Genomic DNA, 23,974 nt, shown 5'->3' on the forward strand with positions numbered 1-23,974 from the left:
CTAGTTGGTCTTTGTCTTATCCTAGACAGCACAACTTACCAATTTCAAATGTGCAAGAATGAGAAAACTTTTCCAAATTCCACATTTGATGAGTGTTATAAACCTACTTAAGACTTTTCACTCAATGTCACAATCTTGGAGTATGACTCTAAGACTTGATATTGGAACGAAGTATGATTGACTCTTTGATTTAACCATTTCTACAATTCTCGATTCCTCTTCTTAGACATGCAAATGCACTAAGACTCACTTAGAGGATCAAATGTGATATGGTTCTTAATCATTAAGAATTTATCATAAAACACAATAAAAGGTACTCTCCCTTCTTCTTAGAATGGAGAAACTTTTATCTTTCTGCCTTCTTGATTCTTCTTATTCGGTCTGCCATTGAAACTCTTTCATTTAACTCAGAATTACACTCAATCTTATAAGTATAACCATATTTACTAAACTTTAGTAAATCATGACGAATATCTTTGTCACTTTTGTGGTAGACTTGATCAATGTACGATCTAGTGTACTCGATTTCCTAGTCCTTCAATTGACACTTTGTCAAAGAATTAGTCTAAGTTTTCCAAATGTGAAAGTTTTTTCATTCATCATACAATACACATTGCATGATTCCAAGTTTCTGTCCATTTGAAACTTGGGCGATGAGAAACTCTCCCTATTTGGTAAACTTTTGACATTTCCACAAATAACATAATTAAGAATCAAATCCATTATTGCTAATAATAGAAACATTCAGACATCAATTCTTCATACATGCCATTGCAAGGATAAATAGATAAGATAAAATCAAAATTCATTTTATTGCGGAAAAAAATTTGTACTTACAATGCAATTCAATTGAAAAACTATGTTATTACATATTTCTTAACAATCTATTCTAATTCCAAGTAGTAGCTCAAGAAATCAATCTTCAAGTAATGTGATCGAAATCCATTTCTTCACGATTAGATTCAACTCACTTCTTCTCTTAAGCTTCCTCTCTTTTCTTCGATCCTACAAAACATCAAAATGTAATCTTATCACATCATGTATTAAGAATCTAGAATAGGAACTTAAAAGAGTTAGATAATGGATTTTACCTGAAGTAGAACCATACGTCTTGACTCTCCCATCTCTTAGATCTCTCAGGTAAATAGGGCAGCTTCGTCTCCAATGCCCCTTCTCTTGGCAATAAAAGCAAATGGACTCCTTTGGCACAGCACATCGGACAATCACAGACTTAGTTCTTTCTGGACTTCTAATGTATCCAGTGTCCATTGAAGTTTGGGAGTTTGATTTACCAGACAAATTTGCTTGACCAACATGCTAAATCATTGCTGATTCAACAAATATAAACAAATAGGTGAGATCAATGAGGGTCATGTCGTGATCCATCATATAGTACTCTCTAACGAACTCACTATATGATTCAGTAAGTGACTGAAGAACCTAGTCAACAGCCAACTCACTTGAAATCTCGACACCCAACATGCTTAACCTATCAATGTGTGACTTCATCTCTAAGACGTGTGCACACACAGGTTTCCCATCTTCGTGTTTACTTGCCAAAAGGGCTTGAGTGAGCTTGAACTTTTCAAGCCTTTGAACTTGTGGGTCAGGTAGAACAATTGGAGGAGGTGGAGGAAGCGAAGCATGACTCTCATTTCCTTGATCGTATCTCGGAACGTCATCTTCATTTGAAAGTTTGTTCCAAAGGATTTGGGAAGACCATTGTAAGATTCAGACATCTACAAAATGGGAGAAAATTTAAGTTAAGTTGATTGAGTCCTTAATAAAACACCCAAATGAGTTATTAAGTCTAGGATCCAACACAATATTCTACAACCTAGAAGAGGGATGCCGTAATCTAGTTGCAGAATATTTGAAGGTAGGTAAATGACGATTTACCAATTTCCACCATGAAAAACGAATTTTTTTTAAGTTTTAAACGAATTGAAACTCCTAGATCTTTTGAGATTCATTGAACTTTTCAATGACATGTTTAATCTCGATTATGCCCTACTATTTGTGACTGGGATGTCGAGGATCACAAGCAAGGTGTGAATAACCATACGAATCACGTGGTGCACCCAATGCTACTATCACCTAATCAATGTGCCGGTTAGCCATACATGCTCCATTGATCTATGATACACATCGAGCCACCCTTCGCCACCAATGTCATCCTTAGTGTGCCGGTTAACCACACATGCTCCACTAACGTTTGACAAGGGTACGAAGTGTAATTCCATGGGTTAGCATACAATTTCACATTTTGCCTAAAGTAACTATGATTTGGGAATTTGTATAAGCATTTAGTTACTTTGTACTTCATTATACTTATAATGGAAGGTTTCTGTCCTATCCTACCCGTTCGGCTAACGACCCTCCACTAGTCAAGAGTGCGGTGGGTAAGAGTGGATACCCATTCAATCGCCATTTTATAGGCAATTTCCTTAAACACCCCTTATAGACCAGCTTCGTGAATGAGACCTACTAACGGTAAGACTGACTGTTTACTCATACATACATATAATATTAAACTTTTAATGTTATATATAGTATAGGGTGTATTTTACACTTTTAAAATACTAGGTGGTTTAACTTAGTAAATTATACTTTTAATTTAATTAAATGTAAACCAAAACTTTATGGGTTTATTAAATCACTTTTAATTATACACTTTAATTAATTAATAAAACCATAAGGGTGTGATTTGAACTTTTCAAATTACCAGGGTTTTAGAATTTAACATTTCAAAATTAAACTTTTAATCAACCTTTAAATTCCAAAACTTGAGGGCAAGTTTTGAAACATTTCAAAACATTAGTGTTTAGAATTTAAATATTTAAAAATTAAACTTTTAATCAAAAAATTTAAATTCCAAAACTTGAGGGCAAGTTTTGAAACCTTTTCAAGACATAAGGGTTTAACTATTAAATTTCAAAAACAAAACTTTTTAACTTCAAATTTAAACTATTAAACCTAAAGGATGTAAATTGAAACTTTTTCAAACTTACTAGGTCAAATATTTATCTAATAATAATCCTATATTATCCATATTTAACCAAATCCATCAATTGCGATAAGGATAAACATTCCAAACATAAAAAATCGATTTTAGGCAATAAAAACGAGTTATGGTAATTATCCTCATCAAAATCTGGCAGAAATTCGAAAATCCCGACAACAGAACAGGTAACTCGTCGAGTCCCCTTTGGAACTCATCGAGTTCTTAGAGAAAACTCGGCGAGTTCATCAACCAATCAGCCAAAAATTCGATTTTCAGATCAAACAAGCATCAAATTCACTAACAAACAGCCCTAGGCTTTGACACCACTGATGGGTTTTGAGCAATACATCATTCCTATGGTGTACATGCAAACCCTAATAACTTTTGGATCTAGTTTGTCTAATGAACATGCAATTGAATACCCAAAGCTATAAACCCTAGATCTAACATATAATAAACTGAATTAGGGTTTAGTGAATTACCTTTGATTGTTATATTGCAATAACAATCAATTCCTTGCTTTGATTGGCCTCAGAAAGCTTAGTGCCTCAAGTGTTGCACCTCTAATGGAGTCACAAACACAATATGCAACTTAGATGAAGAGGAGAAGAAAGGAGGCTGCCTAAAACGACTAGAAACCCTAGAGAATCATTGTCCACGTTTTTGGGGCATAAGGGCCCTTTATATACATGTAGGCTATTAGGGTTTTCAACTAGGAAACCCTAATCTGACTGCTTAAGCCCTAAGCAGCCCATGGACTCCTTTAACATATCCCTTGGACGATTTCTAATGGGCTTCCCATAGAATTCGTCCAACCTATATATTACTAGATGATCCATAGCCCAATTATAATTATCTTATAATTACAACTTCAGTCCCCTAAGTTTAATTAATCTCTTTTAGCCACAAAATTAATTATCAATTAATTCTTTGACTAATATTAATTAAACAATATAATTTCTCCTTTAATATATTATTCTCATAACATATTAATAAATCATAATTAAACATTTCTCTCCTTAATTCATCCTACATATTGCTGTGGTGAAGGCAACCCAAAAGGACCATGCTCATAATCGGGTCAAGTACATACCAAAATAGTTATGAACTTAGACACTAAGCAAACAGTATTTTGGGGAAACTCACCAAACTTTGTGCTTATGGTTTAAGTTTATGTTTCAGATACTTCCAGCTCGATGGGGAAGGGCCTGACCTGATCGCAGCATATCCACCCATGTTTAGCATATTTATGATTTTGGGATTATACTCTGATAACTATTTTCACATTGACGTACTTTTTATGGTTGATATGAATATTTGATGGATTTTGCTTGACTTACAAATGAAATTTTGTATTCATGATTTTTGGGATGTTACATAATTAGAAATAGTTAATACTAATTAAGAATTAATCAGAATTTATTGGAATTAATTTTAAGTTAACTAAGATTAACTAAAACGTGCAAGGATTAAATCACAGTTGTTCAATAGTTGAACAAAAAAGGCAATTCTAGAATCCTCTAGCCTATGGACGACTTTGAGAGGCTTTGGAAGTGTTCTGGAAGCCTCCTAAATTTAGATAAGGAAACAAGATTTGAATATAAATAAAATAGTATTACTTTATTATTCAAATTTAAGGTTTCAGGGTTATCTAGTAGCTATATAAAAGGTCCTAACCCAAAGCAAAATCCGAATCCCTCATCCTCACTTAGAGAATTCAAATTCTCCTCTCCCCTATCTCTAATTTCGATCCTAACGTTTCCTAAGGTTTGGGTGTGACAGATTAGAGGTTTCCATACTATTAGGGCTAGCATTCCAAGTAGGGTTCTTCAAAGTACACTGCTATTTACGATAATAACAATAATGTATGTAATCAAACCTTGTGATTTTCGATTATAAATAGGGTTACTTAGTTTTTCAAAGTATGTTGCTATTATGAGAAAAACCAAATAATTTCTAGGTTGCATACGTCCATAGTTATTATGTAAAATTCTGCAAGTATATAGAAGTAATTTAGAAAACCCAACATCGTACGAGTGTAAAAAAAAGTTAGGAACCAAACACACAATTTTACATAAACCATAGAGACCATTTCAATAATTTACTATATATTTTAATCGTTCGTTTACCAAATAAAATCATATGTACTAACAAGTCAATCAAGTCATTAAGTCCGATTGTTATTTCAATAGGTAACTAAAAGCTTTAGGCATACTTTAATTGTGTAAACTATGTTTTTAGCTGTAGGCATACTTTAATTATGTAAACTATGTTTTTAATGTACAATTTTATATAAAAAATTTCGAAATATGAAATTGATGTATTTTCATTCGGCGGAACCATGCCTCCTAAAATGTTTTTATAATATTTTAAAATATATATCATATATGTTTTAAACATAAATATAATAGTTGTAACAAAATTAATATCACTTAAGTTACAATCGATATTTCGGTGGTGAAGTAGCTATTGAATTTTGATGATTAAAAATATTATAATACGAAATTTTACTTTAAAACATGTTTTTTTCTCTAATACACAACAGAAATCAACATCACATTACTATAATAACAGAACATGCTAAATAAACACCATAGGCGACGATAAAACATCCTCATGCAACAGTTTCCCGATTCTTCAAAAGAAGTAAAACAAATCAAGCGTGTTTAGCATATCGGACGCCAATCAATCTAACATCATCGATAATTGGACCACAGAGAGACCCGTCAGTCTTCATCTGATAAAACGTACTCAAAAACCTGACTCTGGTACGTGTAGTCACGGCTCTAAACTTAAGAACCGCTTGTTTGTACCCACCCTTGCCTTTTGATTCGTAAGGTACCCTAAGCGTGTTTTTACCTGCAAATGCCTCAACAACCATTGAGCCTTCACACGCGTTGTTGGCATCCCCAACAACAAAAGAGAGTGCGTATACTTTACCCGCAACAGTCTTAACTACCTGGGCAATCGCACTTTCTTTTCCAGCTATTAACTCTACGGCTCTTTTGCCCTTAGGGATGGCGAAGTGTTCGGAGTCTAAATACTTCACGGCTTTTAAGGATTCTATCATCCAACCGGGGAGTGGGGAATGGTCATCCTCGATATTTGGAGGGATTAAAACACCACCGACATCGGTCTTAGGTAGCACAAAAGGACCTTCCTCGAAGTCTCCATTTTTCAACATATTAGCTGCGAGTTAAAAAAAGAAAATGAAAATTAAGTCTATTTTTCTTTTATAGGTTAAAAAAAGTGTTAAGAAGTAAAATGACCAAAATAGTTTGTGTCCTCTCACCAAAGGATTATTTTTTGAACATTTACCATAAAAACTGCCATCCATTTTGCAACTTTATTACAAAATAACATACCATTTTCATGAAAAATGATGTAATTTCACAAAATAAAAAAGACATTTTACCAAGTCCACTTTACAAAATAGGCTTATTCTAGTTAATGTTCAAAAATGGTTACTTTTCAATATGATTCCGTCATTTTAGTGATTAACCCTTAACAAAAGGGCATAATATCTTGTAGCGGGTCGTTTTAAACCCGTTTCAAGCCTCATCATGTGGAGATGTGATACAATAGTAATATTTTAAGGTGTGTCAGGATTTTAAACCCTGAAACATTTATTAAATATTTTGCACCTCAACCACTAGGCTTTCAATGATAAACGATTTAAAAGAAATATTTTCTTACTGTTGGTTCTTCTAGGTGGGAACAAAGCCTTTAGCGCAACCGAATCGATAAGAGGACCACACGCAGGATCTTTTTCAACGCTCGGGTTATGAATAACAATCTCAATGACATTAGCCTGAGCCAAAAACCCCCATGCATACGTATCCCAACCGTTGCTACTATACATCGTTTGCATCGGTAAAATCCCCCAATCATTTGGCTCTGAATTTGGTGACACTGAAACGTTCAATTTCTCCTCTTGTGCACATGTTCTAGCAACATTAAATGTGATAGAATAAAACAACCCCTTTTTCACATTCACTTTTGTTTTTATCGATGCATCTTCTCCTAGTCTCACTGCGTAAGCACCATCGGGGACTACTAACAACATGTCACCTTGTTTTTGGCCTGATTTTATGTACTCAACGAATCCCGTGAGTTCCCAATTTGGAATTGCTTTTGGATCGATTACTTTGGTCCCTTTCATTTGGTGAGGTTTTGGGCCATATTCGAATTGACCATTTGGTAATATTCCTGGAATTTAAGAGAATTTATGTGTTGGAATTTGGATCATAAATCATAACATATGACAAAATGAAGAGATCTAGGATTTTACTCTTTAACATATGCGTTTTAATGACATAAATAACTTTTTGCTTTTTTTCAAGTAACCTTTATGCAAATAAGAGATGGAGTAAAGAAATTGACAGAGCATGTTATCACGTGGATTGTCTAAAGAGCACGTGATGAGAGGGACTGAATGTTTTTGTCCTTTTCTTGAAAGGTTGAAAAGATAGTAACATGGCTTATTCAAGGAACAGGGGAAAAAATGAAAAATTAGGTATCGTGAGAATTATAGTTTCCAAATCGATTTTGACAATAAGTATATTAATTGAAGGGATTATAAGACTTATACTTGAATTTATTTAAATGAAACTTATATATATCTCACGTACTTGTTGATATTAAAAATTAAATATTCAGAGAAAATTTGCACCTGTAAAACTGCAAACTTTCATGTGGTGATGGCCTACACGCCCATTATAGAGGACACCGGCTTTAGCGAATTGTGGAAAGAGTAAAATTTGGTGGTAATAATAGAGACCTTAAGAATATGATCCCTTGATTCTAGGGATATTTATTTATTCGTTTTATTATTTTATAAAGAAGGAAAATCAACATTTTAAAAATTCAGAAGATATTAAAAATTATTGTAACATGAAACCCTCAAAAACGATACACGTGGCATAGGCATGGGTATTGATCTGCTAATAATGTGACTACGAGCATGGGCACTATGGTATATGTTGATACTATGAATTTCATAATAAATCCAAAGAACTAATGTATAAACATTTTGTTGGATTTTTATTATCAAATGTATCATATAAGAAAATAATACATAAATTTGATATTTCACGAGACATAAATTTTATTATTAAATTATTAGGAGAATGACAAAACCATATATACAAATAATATCTAAAGTATCAAGGATTGTCTTGAAACTTGAAAATTATTTCATATCTATTTTGCATTTATTGCATTGAAATTGGACGCAACAACTAACAGTACGACATAGTTATATCTTACAGACTCCTTTCTATATAAATCTGAATGTTATTTTTTAAATGTAAAAAGTATAAAAAAGGTCATCTTTTATAAATGCAGCTGAGACGTTTGAAATTGAATAACGCCTATTATCCTAAATAAAATTACCATATTTGAATATTTTCGTAGTAGATCAAAATGGTGACATCAATAAATTGGTTAATAAATCATACATTATTACGTGTAATTACTTATAAAAATAAATGAAAGTAAGTACTTGATAGCTCTTCATAATAGTGTAGTAGGTTAGCAGCTGGTAAAATCATAACAAATTCGTACAAATTCAGCATCATGTTGTACTACCTGATCCACATTCTCGAAAGTAACTTTCAAATTTAATCGAAGTTGATATGATTCTAAATATCATTTCAGATTTCAAATGTATTCATCGATCGCTAAAACCTCATTACGATTTAAAACCAGATAAATCGATATGTAGGCTAACAAATCATTCATAATCAAAGCGAATAACAGCTTCGCATTTCCTGAAAACGATAAATCTATCGGCGAATGGAAGGAGATTTTAGTTTCGTTATTTAGAATCGAAGAACTCACCATCAGTGAAAGAGAGAACACCATTGGAAATTGCGCATAGGAGCAGCACCACTAAGATCGCAGAGAGCTTCTGCATTTTTCTGTTATGGAGAGAGAGAGAGATAGAAAAAGAGAGAAGGAGGAGATGAATGTTTCTAGTTTAGTGTGAATATGGATGAAGGGGTATGCACTGCTTTATATGTATTTCTGTCGATGGAAAAGGCTTCGGATTTTGGTGATATTTACATGAATTGCCACCGAAGCTTTCCTGTCTTGGCTCGTCATGTACACCCCCACTTCTTCTTATCTTTTACGGCTGTTGCACCAATTTTCATGAAATTTTTATTCCTAATCATTTCGTGTATTGTTTTTTATCCTATAAATGTATTTGACATGATTTGGTTTTTTTCTTTTAAACATATACACAAAATAAACTTTATTACATAAACATATTATTCTACATGTGAATGTATGATAAATAAAGTATCACAAAGTAGATATAATTTAAAAAACAAGTGTTATAGATCTTAGAAAAAAAAACTTTATTGGATAAACTAGTGATAGCTATTAGATAGAATTTATACTTTCAATTTGTTTAGAAATATTTCCAAAAGTATTTGCAAACTATTTAAATTTGTAAAATGAATTAAAAAAAGAGCTGTTAAATAATATTTAGATTATGAACATTTTGTACAATTTATGCAATTATAAGAATCATAATATATATATATATATATATATATATATATATATATATATATATATATATATATATATATATATTGGTTAGTTTTTTAATTAAAACTGTCAATATTTACTCATTTAACAAACATAGGGATTCATGAGTAGTTTATTAGATTAAGAGTTGTTTATTAAAAAAAATAAACATAAAAAGGCCCTTATTGCATTTAGACCGGTACCATCCCCAGATAGGTACTGTTGTGTTGGGTACAAAACTCCATTACAGCTCGATTCCATGTGGCCTTCAGTTTCCTTGAATTGATTTTTTAGAGAGAATTAAGTAATTGTTTTTAGAGTGAGTAATAATGTTACATATATGAATAGTGTTATAAATGGTTTATTAAACTGATCGCGAGACATATAGCAAATAAGTGAATAGTTACTTTTTAATCCATATATCGAACCCATAAAGTATTTATAAAACATTATGATAGTAAATGATGCGGTATTTTATTGCATATATAGGACGTGTTTTGTAAAAATAGTTGTTAGCTAGGAACGGTTAGCGTGTAGTTGGTAGCAGGAAACTGTAACTTTTATTTGTTATATGAGTGTTTGGCAAAAATAGCTGAAAACTTTTGAAATATATAAAATTACATAAAATGGCAACTGATTAAAAATAAATAAATATCTAAATATATTTTTAAGGGTAATTATGGAAATTGATTTCAAAATCTCAGGAGTGTTTTGTTAAACGCTACAAAAAGTAGTTTTTGGAGCGTTTTGTTTAACTAAGGGCGTGTTTGGCACGAAACTTTTGAAAGCGTTTGGGAGCTTCTAGCTTTTGACAAAACGCTCTAGTTTAAACAAAAAATTTCGTTTGACAGTACGAACGTTTAGCTTTTAGTTTTATCAAAACGCTCCGATTCTAAAAGCTACTTCATCTAGCTTTTAACAAAACGCTCCGGAGCTTTTGAAATCAATTTCCATAATTACCCTTAAAATATATTTATATACTTTTTTATTTTTAATCAATTGTCCTTTTATGTAATTTTATATATTTCAAAAGCTTCCAGCTACTTTTGCCAAACATTAATATAACAAATAAAAGCTACACCTTCCTGCTAGCAGCTAGCAGCTACCCGCTACCAGCTAACCGTTATGCGCTTCCAACTAACAGCTACTTTTGCCAAACACGCCCTAAAAGTTAAACACTTGTATTGTCAAACGAAACTTTTTCTTTAAAATAGAACCTTTATCAAAAGCTAAAAGCTAGAAGCTACTAAATGTTTCCAAAAGCTCCGTGTCAAACACGTTCATATTCTTAATGGAAAAAATAAAAATATATACTTCAATATATTTTTTGAAGTGATATCTCACAAAATTTCCTTTATTCTTTTTATAAACCTTTTAGATTATTTTGTTGATCTTGTTTTAATCGTACATACCTATAATATATTATGAAACTAAAATAAATAGAAGTCACATCTACCTTAACATACACACACATATATATATATATATATATATATATATATATATATATATATATATATATATATATATATATATATATATATAAATGTTTCTCCTATTTATTGTGTGTATGTAGGATTGATTGTAAACCAATCATTTTCGTTATTTTAATAAAGTAATTAATGCATATTAAATGCTGAAGATTTAATTAATACTCATTATATTTTTGAACATGCAATATCCATCAATTACTTTTTTAAAATAACTAAAATGATTGGTCCATAATGAATCCTACATGCAAACAATATATAGTTAGAACACAATAACCTAACCATATATATATATATATATATATATATATATATATATATATATATATATATATATATATATATATATATAGAGAGAGAGAGAGAGAGAGAGAGAGAGAGGTAAATTCAAGTATTCTAATTAATTATTGTGTGAATGTGGGAATGATTGTGGATCAATCATTTCAAAAACCTAAATAAGGGTAGTTTAGTCATTTTGTTTTTATAAACCAAAAATAAATTTCTATAATTTTGAAAAATCCCTATTTTCACGTCTCTGATTTCTATAATTTTGAAAAATCCCTATTTTTATCACTACACCATACGATCAATTCGATCCTCTCAAAAACCCTAGAATCGTCACACACATCCATATCTATCATCATTATCATCATCATAATCTCTCACCATTGTTGCTTATTCCTCTTCCATCTCAATTGTCGGCTCCATAGTTAGTGATTGTATCTATCTTCCCTAATCAATAATAGCAGGTCGACGTAGTAACCCTCCCTTCCGTCATCATCTCCCTCATTTGGCCTGATCCAGGCGCCAAAGGAATTCAGAAAACCTTTGATTCCCCTGTCTCGCTCTACTGGTAATCATCCATCGTCGACTGCACAACAGCACCAAAGAACCCACCAAGAAAACCTATGCCATCTTACCTCCACCCTGCTCTAACCCCTTTCCGACGACTTGCTACCCTTCGCCAACACTCCGCCACCAGTCGGTCACCGCCTCCAGCAGAGCTTTCACCTCCATCAACGCTGCCATTGTCACTTTTCAATTCCATCAAGCATTGAAGTTTCTTTGTTTTAATCTTCTAACTAGTTTTTTTTTTCTTTTTTTTTTTTGCAGTTTTCTTGAATTTCTGATTTTGCTTTGCCTTTAACAAATACTCCCTCCGTCCCAAAATTATTATGCATAGACAAAAAACACACAGATTAAGAAAACATTAATTATCATTAACTTTATACAATAAAATGACAGTTTTGTCCTTACTTTGCATTTAATGTTCCATTAAATGTTTAGTTGATTAAGTAATAATAAGGGGGTATTTTGGTAAAAATTTTATTTATTTTTAGAAGTGGACTATTGTTTTGAGTAAATTACACGAATGGTCCCTATGGTTTAGGGTAATTTGTGTGTTTGGTCCCTAACTTATTTTTTTAACTTGGAAGGTCCATACTGTTTGTTTTTGTTACACGTTTGGTCCCTATTTTACCTAAAAAAAACTATTTTGTCCTTGATTTTTTAAAATATAAAAATAAACACACCCCAACCCAACCCCCCTCACCTTACTTTACTAATCTCACATTTTTTTCATATTTAAATAATAGTCTTTTTAGGTAAGACAGGGACCAATCGCATAACAAAAACAAACAGTAGGGACCAAAAACGTAACAAAAACAAATGGTAGGGACTTTCCGAGTTAAAAAAAATAAGTTAGGGACCAAACGCGCAAATTACCCCAAACCATAGGGACCATTCGTGTAATTTGCTCTATTATTTTGGGACAAACCAAAAAGGAAAGATGAACTATAATTTTGGGACGTAGGAAGTACAATTTAAATTTTCATCTTTTTTGAATTTCAATTTGATGTTTTTGGGGAAAATATACATTCGATCAAAACAATGTTTAGAATGATGTTTTCATTCCAAATTGGAACCTTGAACTGGAACAATTGTGAGATATGTCTAAGCATCGAGGAATAAAAGTAGATCTCAAGCTACATCTTGTGTATTGTAGATTTATCTATGAACATAATCTTAATATGAAGAACTTTAGATGTTAATGAATAAAAAAAATGTGCATTTTTTGTGATTACTGGATACTATGTTTATGAGAAGTATTAAAACATTATACCAAGATTGATTTACAGGTATATCACCATCCATACATATATCGTTTCCCTACTTCCTGCACCTGTTCAACCTGCAGAAAAAAATTATGTCCTTCTGAATTCACAAATTGGAATATGCTATATCTTCCGATACTGATTCTAATAGATTCCATCAAAGCAATTTTACTATTTATAACTGAAATATAAACAATTACACAGAAGCATTTGATGCAATTTGTTTTTATTTTTGTACAGACATTGCTAAAGCAACGTTATAAATTCTTATGAAGCTATAAATTCTAAAAGAAATAACATCAAGTAAAGAAAAAGAAGCTTGGTGAAGAATGGAAACTCGGTTTGAAGCATGGTGAAGAATGGAAAGTAAGGCAACAATATTCGTTTAGAATGGATTAACATTTTTATCTATCAGAATGATTAGCAACATATATTCTATCATAATGTATTAGTGTTTTACTTAGATTTAAATGTTTTATTCTTAAAGAATAAATTTAATTGTTAACGATTATTACTTATATTCTTTCAGAATGAATGTCATTTATGTATGTTCATAGTTGTATTTGTTAAGAATGAATGTAATTATTGATTATAAGATACTAAAATTATTTCATATAAAATTTTTATTCATTAAAAATTATTAATCTTGACAATATATGTTTATAGTATTCTGTCAGAATTTAATGTTTTTTTTCAAGATGATCATAAACACATTCTTTTACAATGTCCGAATTAATATATTTGTTATCCAAAAAATCAGATTTTTAAAGTTTAGAGAATTAATTATTCCTTAAAATCTGCAATTTTCCTTTTTTAAATTTATGTTAATTGACTAAAATATCTTTATAATGAAATTAAATGGTATTTTTTAAATTATATTTAATTTAATATTATGTATTAATCACTTTCTTAAAATAAGTAAAATGATTGACACATATATTCATTCCTACATCCACACAATAATTAGTTAGAATACAATAACCTAAGCGTATATATAGGTGGTTCAAATGTGGATAGACAAATATTATGTGGATGTAGGGATTAATATGAACCAATCATTTCAAAATCCCAATAAAGGTTATTTTAATAATCTTAGATCTTAAATAATACTATTGATTAATTAAATTAAATATTAATCTTCTATAATTATGGTTAGTTACCTTGTTTTTCTCGTTAACCCTATTTATCTTTCCCTTTCTCTTTCTTTCTCTCTAGTCGCCAACCATCTCACCATGGATTCATTGAAGATATGTGATTGGTATTTTTTTCTAGATGATAACATTTGAAACCACCCCTTCCTCGGTGAGTTTTGAATATATATTTTGATTTGTGTTTATAACCATTTCTAACACTTTTCCGTCCATTCTATGAAGTTTGATTTATCCCATTTCGTCTACGATGCCACAATTATCCAGGTATGAATGATGCTCAGTCATTATGTAATTAATTTTCTTTCATTATGATATAATATATATAGTTAGATAAAGGCATTCAATTCACAGATGAATATATCAAACATGTTGATGAGGACATGTTTAAAAGTGTAACATCCCGACTCTCAGGTATAAATTTAATTGTTTTCAATTCATATTGATAGGGAAACTCGACGAGTTGGAGGCCCCAACTCGTCGGGTAGGGACTGATATGGTCGCGTGAACTTTAGAACCAAATCGACGAGTTGATGGACTCAACTCGACGAGTTGGAGTTGAGTGTGAAAACCCTAATTTTTAGGGTTTGCACTCTATTTAAAGGACCTTAAGTCCTCTACCCCGCCTCCCTTATCACCTAATTACCCTTAGACAAATCTTAATCGAGCTACCTTCCATTTTGAGAGTGTGTAAGGCTAAGAGTGTGTGTTTTGGTGCATTCCTTGGAGAAACTCGAAGATCAAAGAGCTTGGAACGAGAACAAGTCCATATATCCGGCGTCCATTCAGTTGTAGCAACCATTTGAATGTAAAAAGTCACTACCTTGATCACTTGTTTGTTAGATCTCTCCATTAGAGAGTTTATGGCCATTTTGAGCTTCTTCTTTAGTCATTTATGGTTTTGAGCATGCTTTGAAGCTAAGACTTCGAATTTGGATACTATTAGGCCCCTGAGGCCTAAGGACTCAAGCTTTATCAAGCTTTGGCCAACTTCCATGCCTTAAACCCCTTGTTGAGCCTTTTTTTTTGGCAAGATTAGCCCCTATATGCCATGCATAGACGTAAACCTTGCAGCTTTACATGGTATCTCAGCCCTAGAAGACTAGATCTATAGTTTGGAGCCTTGGGTTCACTGAGATATGTGATATTATGCATTTTTTCTTTGCAATTTATGTTGTATATTATTCTGTGCATTTATTGAGATAGGGCCAGAGGGTCCAACGGAATCGTGAGACCGGAGGGTCTTCACTGAGATACAGGACTGGAGGGTCCAACCAGAGCCATGAGACCGAAGGGTCTTCACTGAGACACATGACCGGAGGGTCCTTATCGAGATATAGCCATGAGAGGCTAATTATTTGTTTGTGGTATTTTAGGGAACTCATTAAGCTTCGTGATTACATTGTTGTGTGATATGTGTTTCAGGTAAACCTCAGGATCGGGGGAAGGCACCGACATGATTGTACACACCAGCTGGTTGATTTGTGTTTTGAGGATTCTGATATATTTTATAAACAATTTTCATGTCTTGTGTTTGAAAATTTTATAAATCGAGTATGAGAGATGTTAAACTGTGTTTTGTGTGGAATTATAAATGAAAATTTTATTTGAAAATTTAGAGTGTTACAGAAAACATGTTAAATGTGATGTCATTATCTGATGTTCATGAAGGTGGGCTTCATTATTCTATTTTCTTATAATTCATAAATTATAACCGATTCATTTGTGATGTTAGTAATTATACAAAATAATATTTAATATTATTATATTGTTTTGATCTAATAAAAGGGTCTGTTTAATTAAATATTAATAATTGTAAAGATTGACAATATAATGTTTGGATATAATATCGTTTGTCGCTTTTAGTTTGTGATGTTAATATATGCAAATGTGAAACAGTTGGTCATTTGTTATACAATGTGGTTCATATAATGATAGATTTTGATATCAGAATGCTTGTTTTTGGTGTCCATTTTTTAAATAATGTCATCCTAAATAAGGAAACATTACAACACTTTAATGTATACTATATTCTATAATAATGCTTTTATTATGCATAACAAATTCACTGCATATTGTGTTTTTTAAACATAATTCTTATAATCAGTTAGAACAAGTAAAAATAAAGACATATGATACTTATTGTGGTGCTATAAAGAAAGACGATGAGGTAGTGATTTATTGAGACGAAGATTGTGGTGCATCAACATAATTCTTTCAGAATGCATCCGTATAGGCTTTCAGAATATATTATAAGCATATTCTTTAAGAATAAATGTAATTGTTAACCATTATTAGTAGTATTCTTTCAGAATGAATATAATTTATGCTCATAGTTTTATTCTTTTAAGAATGAATGTAATTACTGATTCTAGAATATTAATATGTGTTTCATATAAAATTTGTATTCATTAATTGTAATGGCTGGTTCCTGACACACATTTAAATTATAATTTATTCATTTTTGTAGAGCAACTCGATGAGTTGGGAGCCCCGTAAAGACCAGAACTGACGTGGGTTTTAAGTAACCTACTCGACGAGTTGAGAGCCCTCAACTCGACGAGTAGGGCTACCAGAATGAAACCTTAATTTTGGGGTTTTTCACCCTATTTAAGCATCTTAATCCCCACATGTTGGTCTCATTTCCAGCCTCCAAGTCCCAAACCCTAGATTCAGAAACCCTAATGCATTTGTGAGCATGTGAGCCATTTTTGAGTGAAAATTTGTGTGTGTTGAAGCTTGTGAAGTAAGGAGAAGCTTGGGGATTCAAGAAGAAGCTAGTAGATCCAAAGACTCCATTTCATTCTCATCATTTTCTGGTAAGCAAGTCTTAAACTTGCTTAGTAACCTCTTAGATCTCTTTTATTATCATTTTATTGGGTTTTTGGTCCAACTTGTAACACCGTAAAAATTTGAACAATTCTTCACCTTAAAAAAACATATAATATCATTCACATTCATTTTTTTTCAAAACATTATATCAACATCATCTCAACATAAAATCCCAAGATCAAAACATATGAACTCCAGTGTGCGTGTGTACGAGTCATGCCGGCGGCTTCCTGCGATCATCGCTAGTACCTGAAACACCACACATAACACTGTAAGCATAATTGCTTAGTGAGTTCTCCAAAATACCACATAAACACATATCAACCACTCAAGGATGTAACTTTGTTGACCCTCTGGTTGAATATCTCTATGGGACCCTCTTGGTCCCATAACTCTGTGGACCCGCTGGTCCTATCTCTGTAAACTCTGAATCATGCATATCACATATCACGATAAAACACAACACATAATAACATGCAAATACACTGACATATAACTCTAAAATACCCTGTCACATAACCCTATTACCACACTAGGTAAAGTATAGTGAGAAGACTCACCACAGATGTCTCGGTAAATCTCTGACTCGGTAGAAATGTGATCTAGTCCTCCGCCTAATCACATAAAGTAAATACTCTCATAAATATAACTATACTCAACCTCCTCTTAGCACCCTCAGAAGGGTAAAATACCATTTTACCCCTCTCTTGGCTTAAAGGCCACATTGTTGACCAAACCCTAAAAGTCAACAAAAGGAGGTGCAACAGCAGCATCAGAAAGAGCAGCGTATCTCTCATCAAATGTCTCTATCAGGGTGGTCTTGATAGACCCAAACATCTCTGGAATCTCAGCGCGGATGGCAGCAGCCACTTCATCATGAATCATCTGGAGGAGCTCCTCGTCGCTCACACCCCCTCCACTGGTCCTTGGTCTGTGGCGCGTCCCCACCATGATACCTCTTTGAAATACAACACAAGATATCAAAGACTCGCTCGAGCATACACACACTCGATACCCCTAATCCTACTTGGTTTCTGGTACCCTAAGGATTCTTACTTGGGTTGCGCACTGACCCGGTGCCTTCGGTAGTACGGGCCCAATACTACCGACCACACCGACTCAGCACTCATTCCAAGTCCTCCTCCCAGAGCCCCAAATTTCCAAGCACTCTATTCTCTTAAATCATGTGCTACTCACTAGCAGATATCTCATAAGCACCTCGCTGCTATCTAAACACTCTCAAACATTTCTAGCAGCAAAACCCCTAGACTAAGGCATCATATATCAGGCCACTCTAGTCCTAATAAGAATACCTAGTCTACTCTAGCATGTGTATCATAATTCATCATATAGCATAACATAACATATCTGATAACACTTATTGTAAGGGTATTTTGGGAAATCACCGTTCGGGCGCTGGCTGATCGTACACACGGCTCTGCTCTGTTTGTCTCAAACCTCTTTTTACTCTTTTCAAAAATTTTAATTTATCATCAAAATTTTCCTTAAATCCTCAGTTAAAGTTCAGATATGCCCGAAGATGCATCCGAATCCCTCAAACCAAGGCTCTGATACCAACTTGTAACACCGTAAAAATTTGAACAATTTTTCACCTTAAAAAAACATAAAATATCATTCACATTCATTTTTTTTCAAAACATTATATCAACATCATCTCAATATAAAATCCCAAGATCAAAACATATGAACTCCAGTGTGTGTGTTTACGAGTCATGTCGGCGCCTTCCCGCGATCATCGCTAGTACCTGAAACACCACACATAACACTGTAAGCATAGTTGCTTAGTGAGTTCCCCAAAATTCCACATAAACACATATCAGCCACTCAAGGCTGTAACTCTATTGACCCTCTGGTCGAATATCTTTGTGGGACCCTCTTGGTCCCATAACTCTGTGGACCAGCTGGTCCTATCTCTGTAAACTCTGAATCATGCATATCACATATCATGATAAATCACAACACATAATAACATGCAAATACACTGTCATATAACTCTAAAATACTCTGTCACATAACCTTGTTACCATACTAGGTAAAGTATAGTGAGAAGACTCACCACAGATGTCTCGGTAAATCTCTGACTCGGTAGAAATGTGATCTAGTCCTCCGCCTAATCACATAAAGTAAATATTCTCATAAATATCACTATACTCAACCTCCTCTTAGTACCCTCAGAAGGGTAAAAGACCATTTTACCCCTCTCTTGGCTTGAAGGCCACATTGTTGACCAAACCCTAAAAGTCAACAAAAGTCAACGGTCAAACTTTGACCCGACTCGTCGAGTGCACTTGGGCGACTCGGCGAGTCTACACGTGTCCACTAACTCTTTAGTCTCGCTTGGCACGTCGAGTTCCTCCCCTTGCTCAACGATTCACGCCTGGCATGAATCGCGGGGCCACCCCGACTCAACTTGCCGAGTCTCAAGAACAACTCGGCGAGTTCCGCCTTGAACTCCAGTCCTCTAATCGCCCTCTGAATCACTGAGTTATTTCCCCAACTCATCATGTATACTCATTGAGTGATTTACAGGAAACCCTAACCCTACTCGCCGAGTTTGATCTTTGGACTCAGCGAGTTCATGCCATGCACAAACTCCATAGACCTCCTGAGGTCAGATCTATTCCTTTAATCCATAGATCTGACCTTCCCAAGCAAGATAATCACGTAAAGTTCAGACCTTGACACTCATATAACATCTAGACGGTCTCACTTGGTGATTTAGCCCCAAAAATAACATCCTAAGTTCATGGCTCCCAAATAACTCATAGAGTTCCAAGGGTTAAGGTCTTTGGACCTCTTTGAGTCCAGATCCAAGCATAAACTCGAAAAGGGACCAATTGCTCCAGATATCCATCCTCTAAAGGGGTTAGAAAACCCTAACTCTAAGAATCAACACCAAATCAGAAGAAGGTCCGAATAAATACCTCAAGATGAAGTCTCTGAACTCTGACATCACCAGAATCGCACCTCCTTCAGCCTCCTCTTGCCTTGGTCACCCCCTTCTTGCAATTACACCAACAAAATGATCAAAAATGGCCTCTCATTCCTCACAAACACTCTAGATCTCTTAGGGTTTCTCTCTGGGGTTTGGTAGCCGCAAATGACAGCCCTAAGGGCCTTTAAATAGGTCCCAAACCCAAGAAATTAGGGTTTCATTAAACAGCGTGGACTCGCTGAGTCCACTCATGAACTTGCCGAGTCCAGCTGTGAACTCGGATAAAAATCCGCGACCATACTCGGCGAGTCTAAACACCAACTCGCCGAGTCCCCTCTCAACCTCCAAAAATAAAGGAATAAAATATTATACATGGGAATCCGGATGTTACACAAGAAGCTTGATCTTTGGGATATGGACATCCCAAGTGAGTAAACCATTAGATCTGGAATCATGGAGGATTTTCATGGCATAAAGGTGCAAACTTTATGGCCATTGAAGCCCCATGCAAGCTATAGGATGTCATTTTGGCCTTTTAAGCTCCAAAATGCCATGCATGGAGAGAAAGGTGGAAGCTTTATGTGTCCATGTAGTGTCTAGGGTGAGCCCGATGAATGTTTATATGTATGTTAGGTGTCGGGGAAAGCTCGAGGAATGTTTGCATGCTTGATGTCTTCGTGATTCTTACATGTGTCTGTTTAAATGTTTCCGGACTTCAGTCCGATGCCGGGGCAAACCCGATGAATATTTATATGTATGTTAGGTGTTTATGTTTATATGTGTTTTTTGATATGATTTTTTATACCGAGCTTTGCTAGATGTCGTGCGGGGCCCGATGCCAGATTTCGGTCCGTTGTCGGGCGGGGCCCGATGCCAGATTTTGGTTTGATGTCGGGCGGGGCCCGATGTAGTGGGCTAGGCCCAAGTTATGCTGTTATGTGATTATTTGATATGTGTATGGTATGTGGTTGTTTGGGGAGACTCACTAAGCTTCGTGCTTACAATTTTCAGTTTTGGTTTCAGGTACTTCCGCTAGTAAGGTGAAGAGCTTGGGATGACTGCATTGCACACACTACATCATTTAGCCTGGGATGATTTACGCTGATATTTGGACATGTGATCTTGATACAGTGCTTTGATATGATGTTTTGAGATACCATCACTTATGTTTTTATGAGATGATTTGGTTTACTATGGTTTTATTTATAAATTAAAAATGAAATTTTTGGACCGTATTTTTGGGATGTTTCAAGTTGGTATCAGAGCCTTGGTTTGAGGGATTCGGGCACACTCTCGGGTGTGTCTGAACTCAAACTGAGGACTTGGTATAAGATTTTTAAGAAACCCATTTTTACAAAAAGGATTTTGAAAAGAGAAAAAGGGTGTGGTGCATGTAATCCGTCGAGCTTAAGTAAGTGCTCCCAAATTACCCATACAAGTTTATGTTATGATATGGTTATGATAATTTCATGCTAGATTTTGGATAAGGATCAAGGGAGGATTCCTTATGTGCTTGTTATACGTGTATGAGCTTTATGAACTGCATGCTAGTACTGATTAGTCAGTGATATGATGGCTGATTAGGATATGCTTGATTATGTTTACTCAATGCTCGAATGCTGCTTGCTTTGTGCTTTTAGGAGTTCTAATAATCTCTAACTAACTGCTAAATGAATATGTTAAGTTACATATTGCGAGGACTAAATAATTTCATAAGGTCAGGTTTAGCTCTATTTCACAGCTCTTGTTTGAGTCCAACCGTTGTAGGGTAGGACCTCTCATTCGGAGAATTATATAGTCTTAGTGATGTGTAATGGTAGTTAGGGGGAGATAGCAGAGACTTCTTATGCAGCTGATGACGGAGAGTGAGTTGGTGATTACCCTAGGGCAAGCCTAGGATGAGATTAACATGACAACAACAGTAGCATTAGAAGGGACTTGGTGGAGTAGAGACAGTTCTTGAGAAAAGTACGGATATATGTGGAAGGTAGTATGGGCCCATACTACTGAAAGCAGAGTATCCGTACTCAAATCAAGGAAGGTTGAGATGAACTCAGGAAATTTGTAGTGTGTGAGATCCCTCGAGTGATGATATGGATACTAATGTTTGTTATGGTGTATTTTCAGTATGGTGACGCTACGCACTAGACCAGTTGGCACTTCAGGCGCTAGTGAGAGATCAGGCTCGAGCTTTGGAGTCGGGCAACTAGATGAGCAGATGAGAGAGTTCATTTCATATGAGGTTACGTGAAGCATTTTAGACCAGATTCTTGTGATCTTCGGTATGATCAAGGAGGGTATCTTGGAGCTTTTGGATGAGAGACTGAGTGCATTCCGCACCGAGTGTCACAACCCCAAACCTGAACGGCGGAAACATTCGGGGGCGGAGGACGTCATGTATAGTATCACAACAATTGTATAATAGTAATTAAAGTACAACAACCATGCATTGATAAAGTATAAGTTTTTACATATGTGTTCAAAACATTATATATTGACACCAAAATGTATAATAAAAGTTAAAAGACATGAGTCTATAATGCTCTGTCTTCTCAAAAACTCGTAGATGTACCTGATTTACCAGTTTCCTGAGAATACAAGTTATTTGAGAAAAATTATCAACATTTAAGTTGGTGAGTTCATAAGCATTTGTATGAAAATATATGCCATTCAGTGAGATGATATCACTTTTGTTTCCAAAAAATTCGATATTTTCTATAAAACAGAGTTGTAAGCTGTTTGTTTGTATATAATCGTATCTATCCTGGAAAATCCTATATTTTCTATAAAATTGAATTGCAGTCTTATATATATATATATATATATATATATATATATATATATATATATATTCCAAGACTGAAAAATATAAGTATAAATGCCATACTTAATTTTGTAACATGTAGTTTTATTTTAAAAAAATAAAACCATTTGATGTGCTGAGTAATTACGTAAAATAAATATAATATTAATTTCACCTAAAAATAATGTATTTCCGTTTACCATGTGAGTTTTCGTAACCGTGGTAACAAATGAATTGCCCGCCGCGACGTTCTTCAAGCGTCGTTGTGTTTGATATTTGTCACACATAACCTGCCGGTCGTGCTGTAGCTAACAACAAAGGGTGTTGGGTCATCAATCCCGTATAGATCTATACACAAGTATCATTCTCTCCGGGAGGAGACTCTAGTTATAAAACATGACTTCCATGTATACCTTGGGTAGGTACAATGAAGATGAACGACTCACAAATTTCCAACGAGATACGTGTTTTGTTATTGAAAATATTCATGCATGAAATTGTTACCCAATTCATCATGTTTATAATATAAAAACAATCATATTTTTATATATTCGTTTCTTTGCCCCGAAATGGGTAAAGTAATGATAATGTAACCCAAACTATATCCATTATAGTTTACAGTATATGTTTCATTTGAACTGAAAACTATTGTATCATAAGATGTTTTGTACGCATATGTTTTCATGTAATAGTTATATGAACTATAAGAAAACATACACAATGGTTTGTATTTTGACACAAGTTTGTAATGTTTTACTTGTATTCCCCCCTCCCCCTTTTAAAACATGGAAAAAGCTATAAAAAGTGTAGGGGTATGAACTCACTTGATAAGTGGTGATTTGGGCAGCGCTTCGTTTCTAGAAATGATTTTTCTTGATGAAACCGCGAGTTTCTGTTGAAAACCGGGCTTTATGCAGGCAGAGTTTCAACTGAAAAAGATTATTTTCTCGAGAACTTCGGGGCTCCAGGCTTTCTTCAGGTGTTAAGGGGGTTTCCCTAGGCTTCGGTGTGACAACCCGATATTTTGAGACAATAAAATATAACACCAGTCAAATTTAAGCCAAAATATAACTTTCCTAAAAATCTTATT

At 34.0% G+C, this 23,974-nt stretch overlaps 1 protein-coding gene across 1 annotated transcript; it reads right to left on the bottom strand.

Annotated features, from left to right (window-relative positions):
• Positions 1-5,473: 5,473 nt before the first annotated feature.
• On the bottom strand, positions 5,474-9,003 carry LOC111910225 (protein DUF642 L-GALACTONO-1,4-LACTONE-RESPONSIVE GENE 2). Its single transcript, XM_023906015.2, has 3 exons — positions 8,846-9,003; positions 6,701-7,213; positions 5,474-6,193 (listed from the first exon to the last, which is right to left on the bottom strand). Exons 1-3 carry the CDS (start codon positions 8,919-8,921, stop codon positions 5,661-5,663), a joined length of 1,122 nt encoding a protein of 373 aa, XP_023761783.1. The 5' UTR covers positions 8,922-9,003; the 3' UTR covers positions 5,474-5,660.
• Positions 9,004-23,974: the final 14,971 nt, after the last annotated feature.

This window comes from Lactuca sativa, chromosome 5, assembly GCF_002870075.4.
Source record: "Lactuca sativa cultivar Salinas chromosome 5, Lsat_Salinas_v11, whole genome shotgun sequence".
In the NCBI taxonomy this organism is placed as follows: domain Eukaryota; kingdom Viridiplantae; phylum Streptophyta; class Magnoliopsida; order Asterales; family Asteraceae; genus Lactuca; species Lactuca sativa.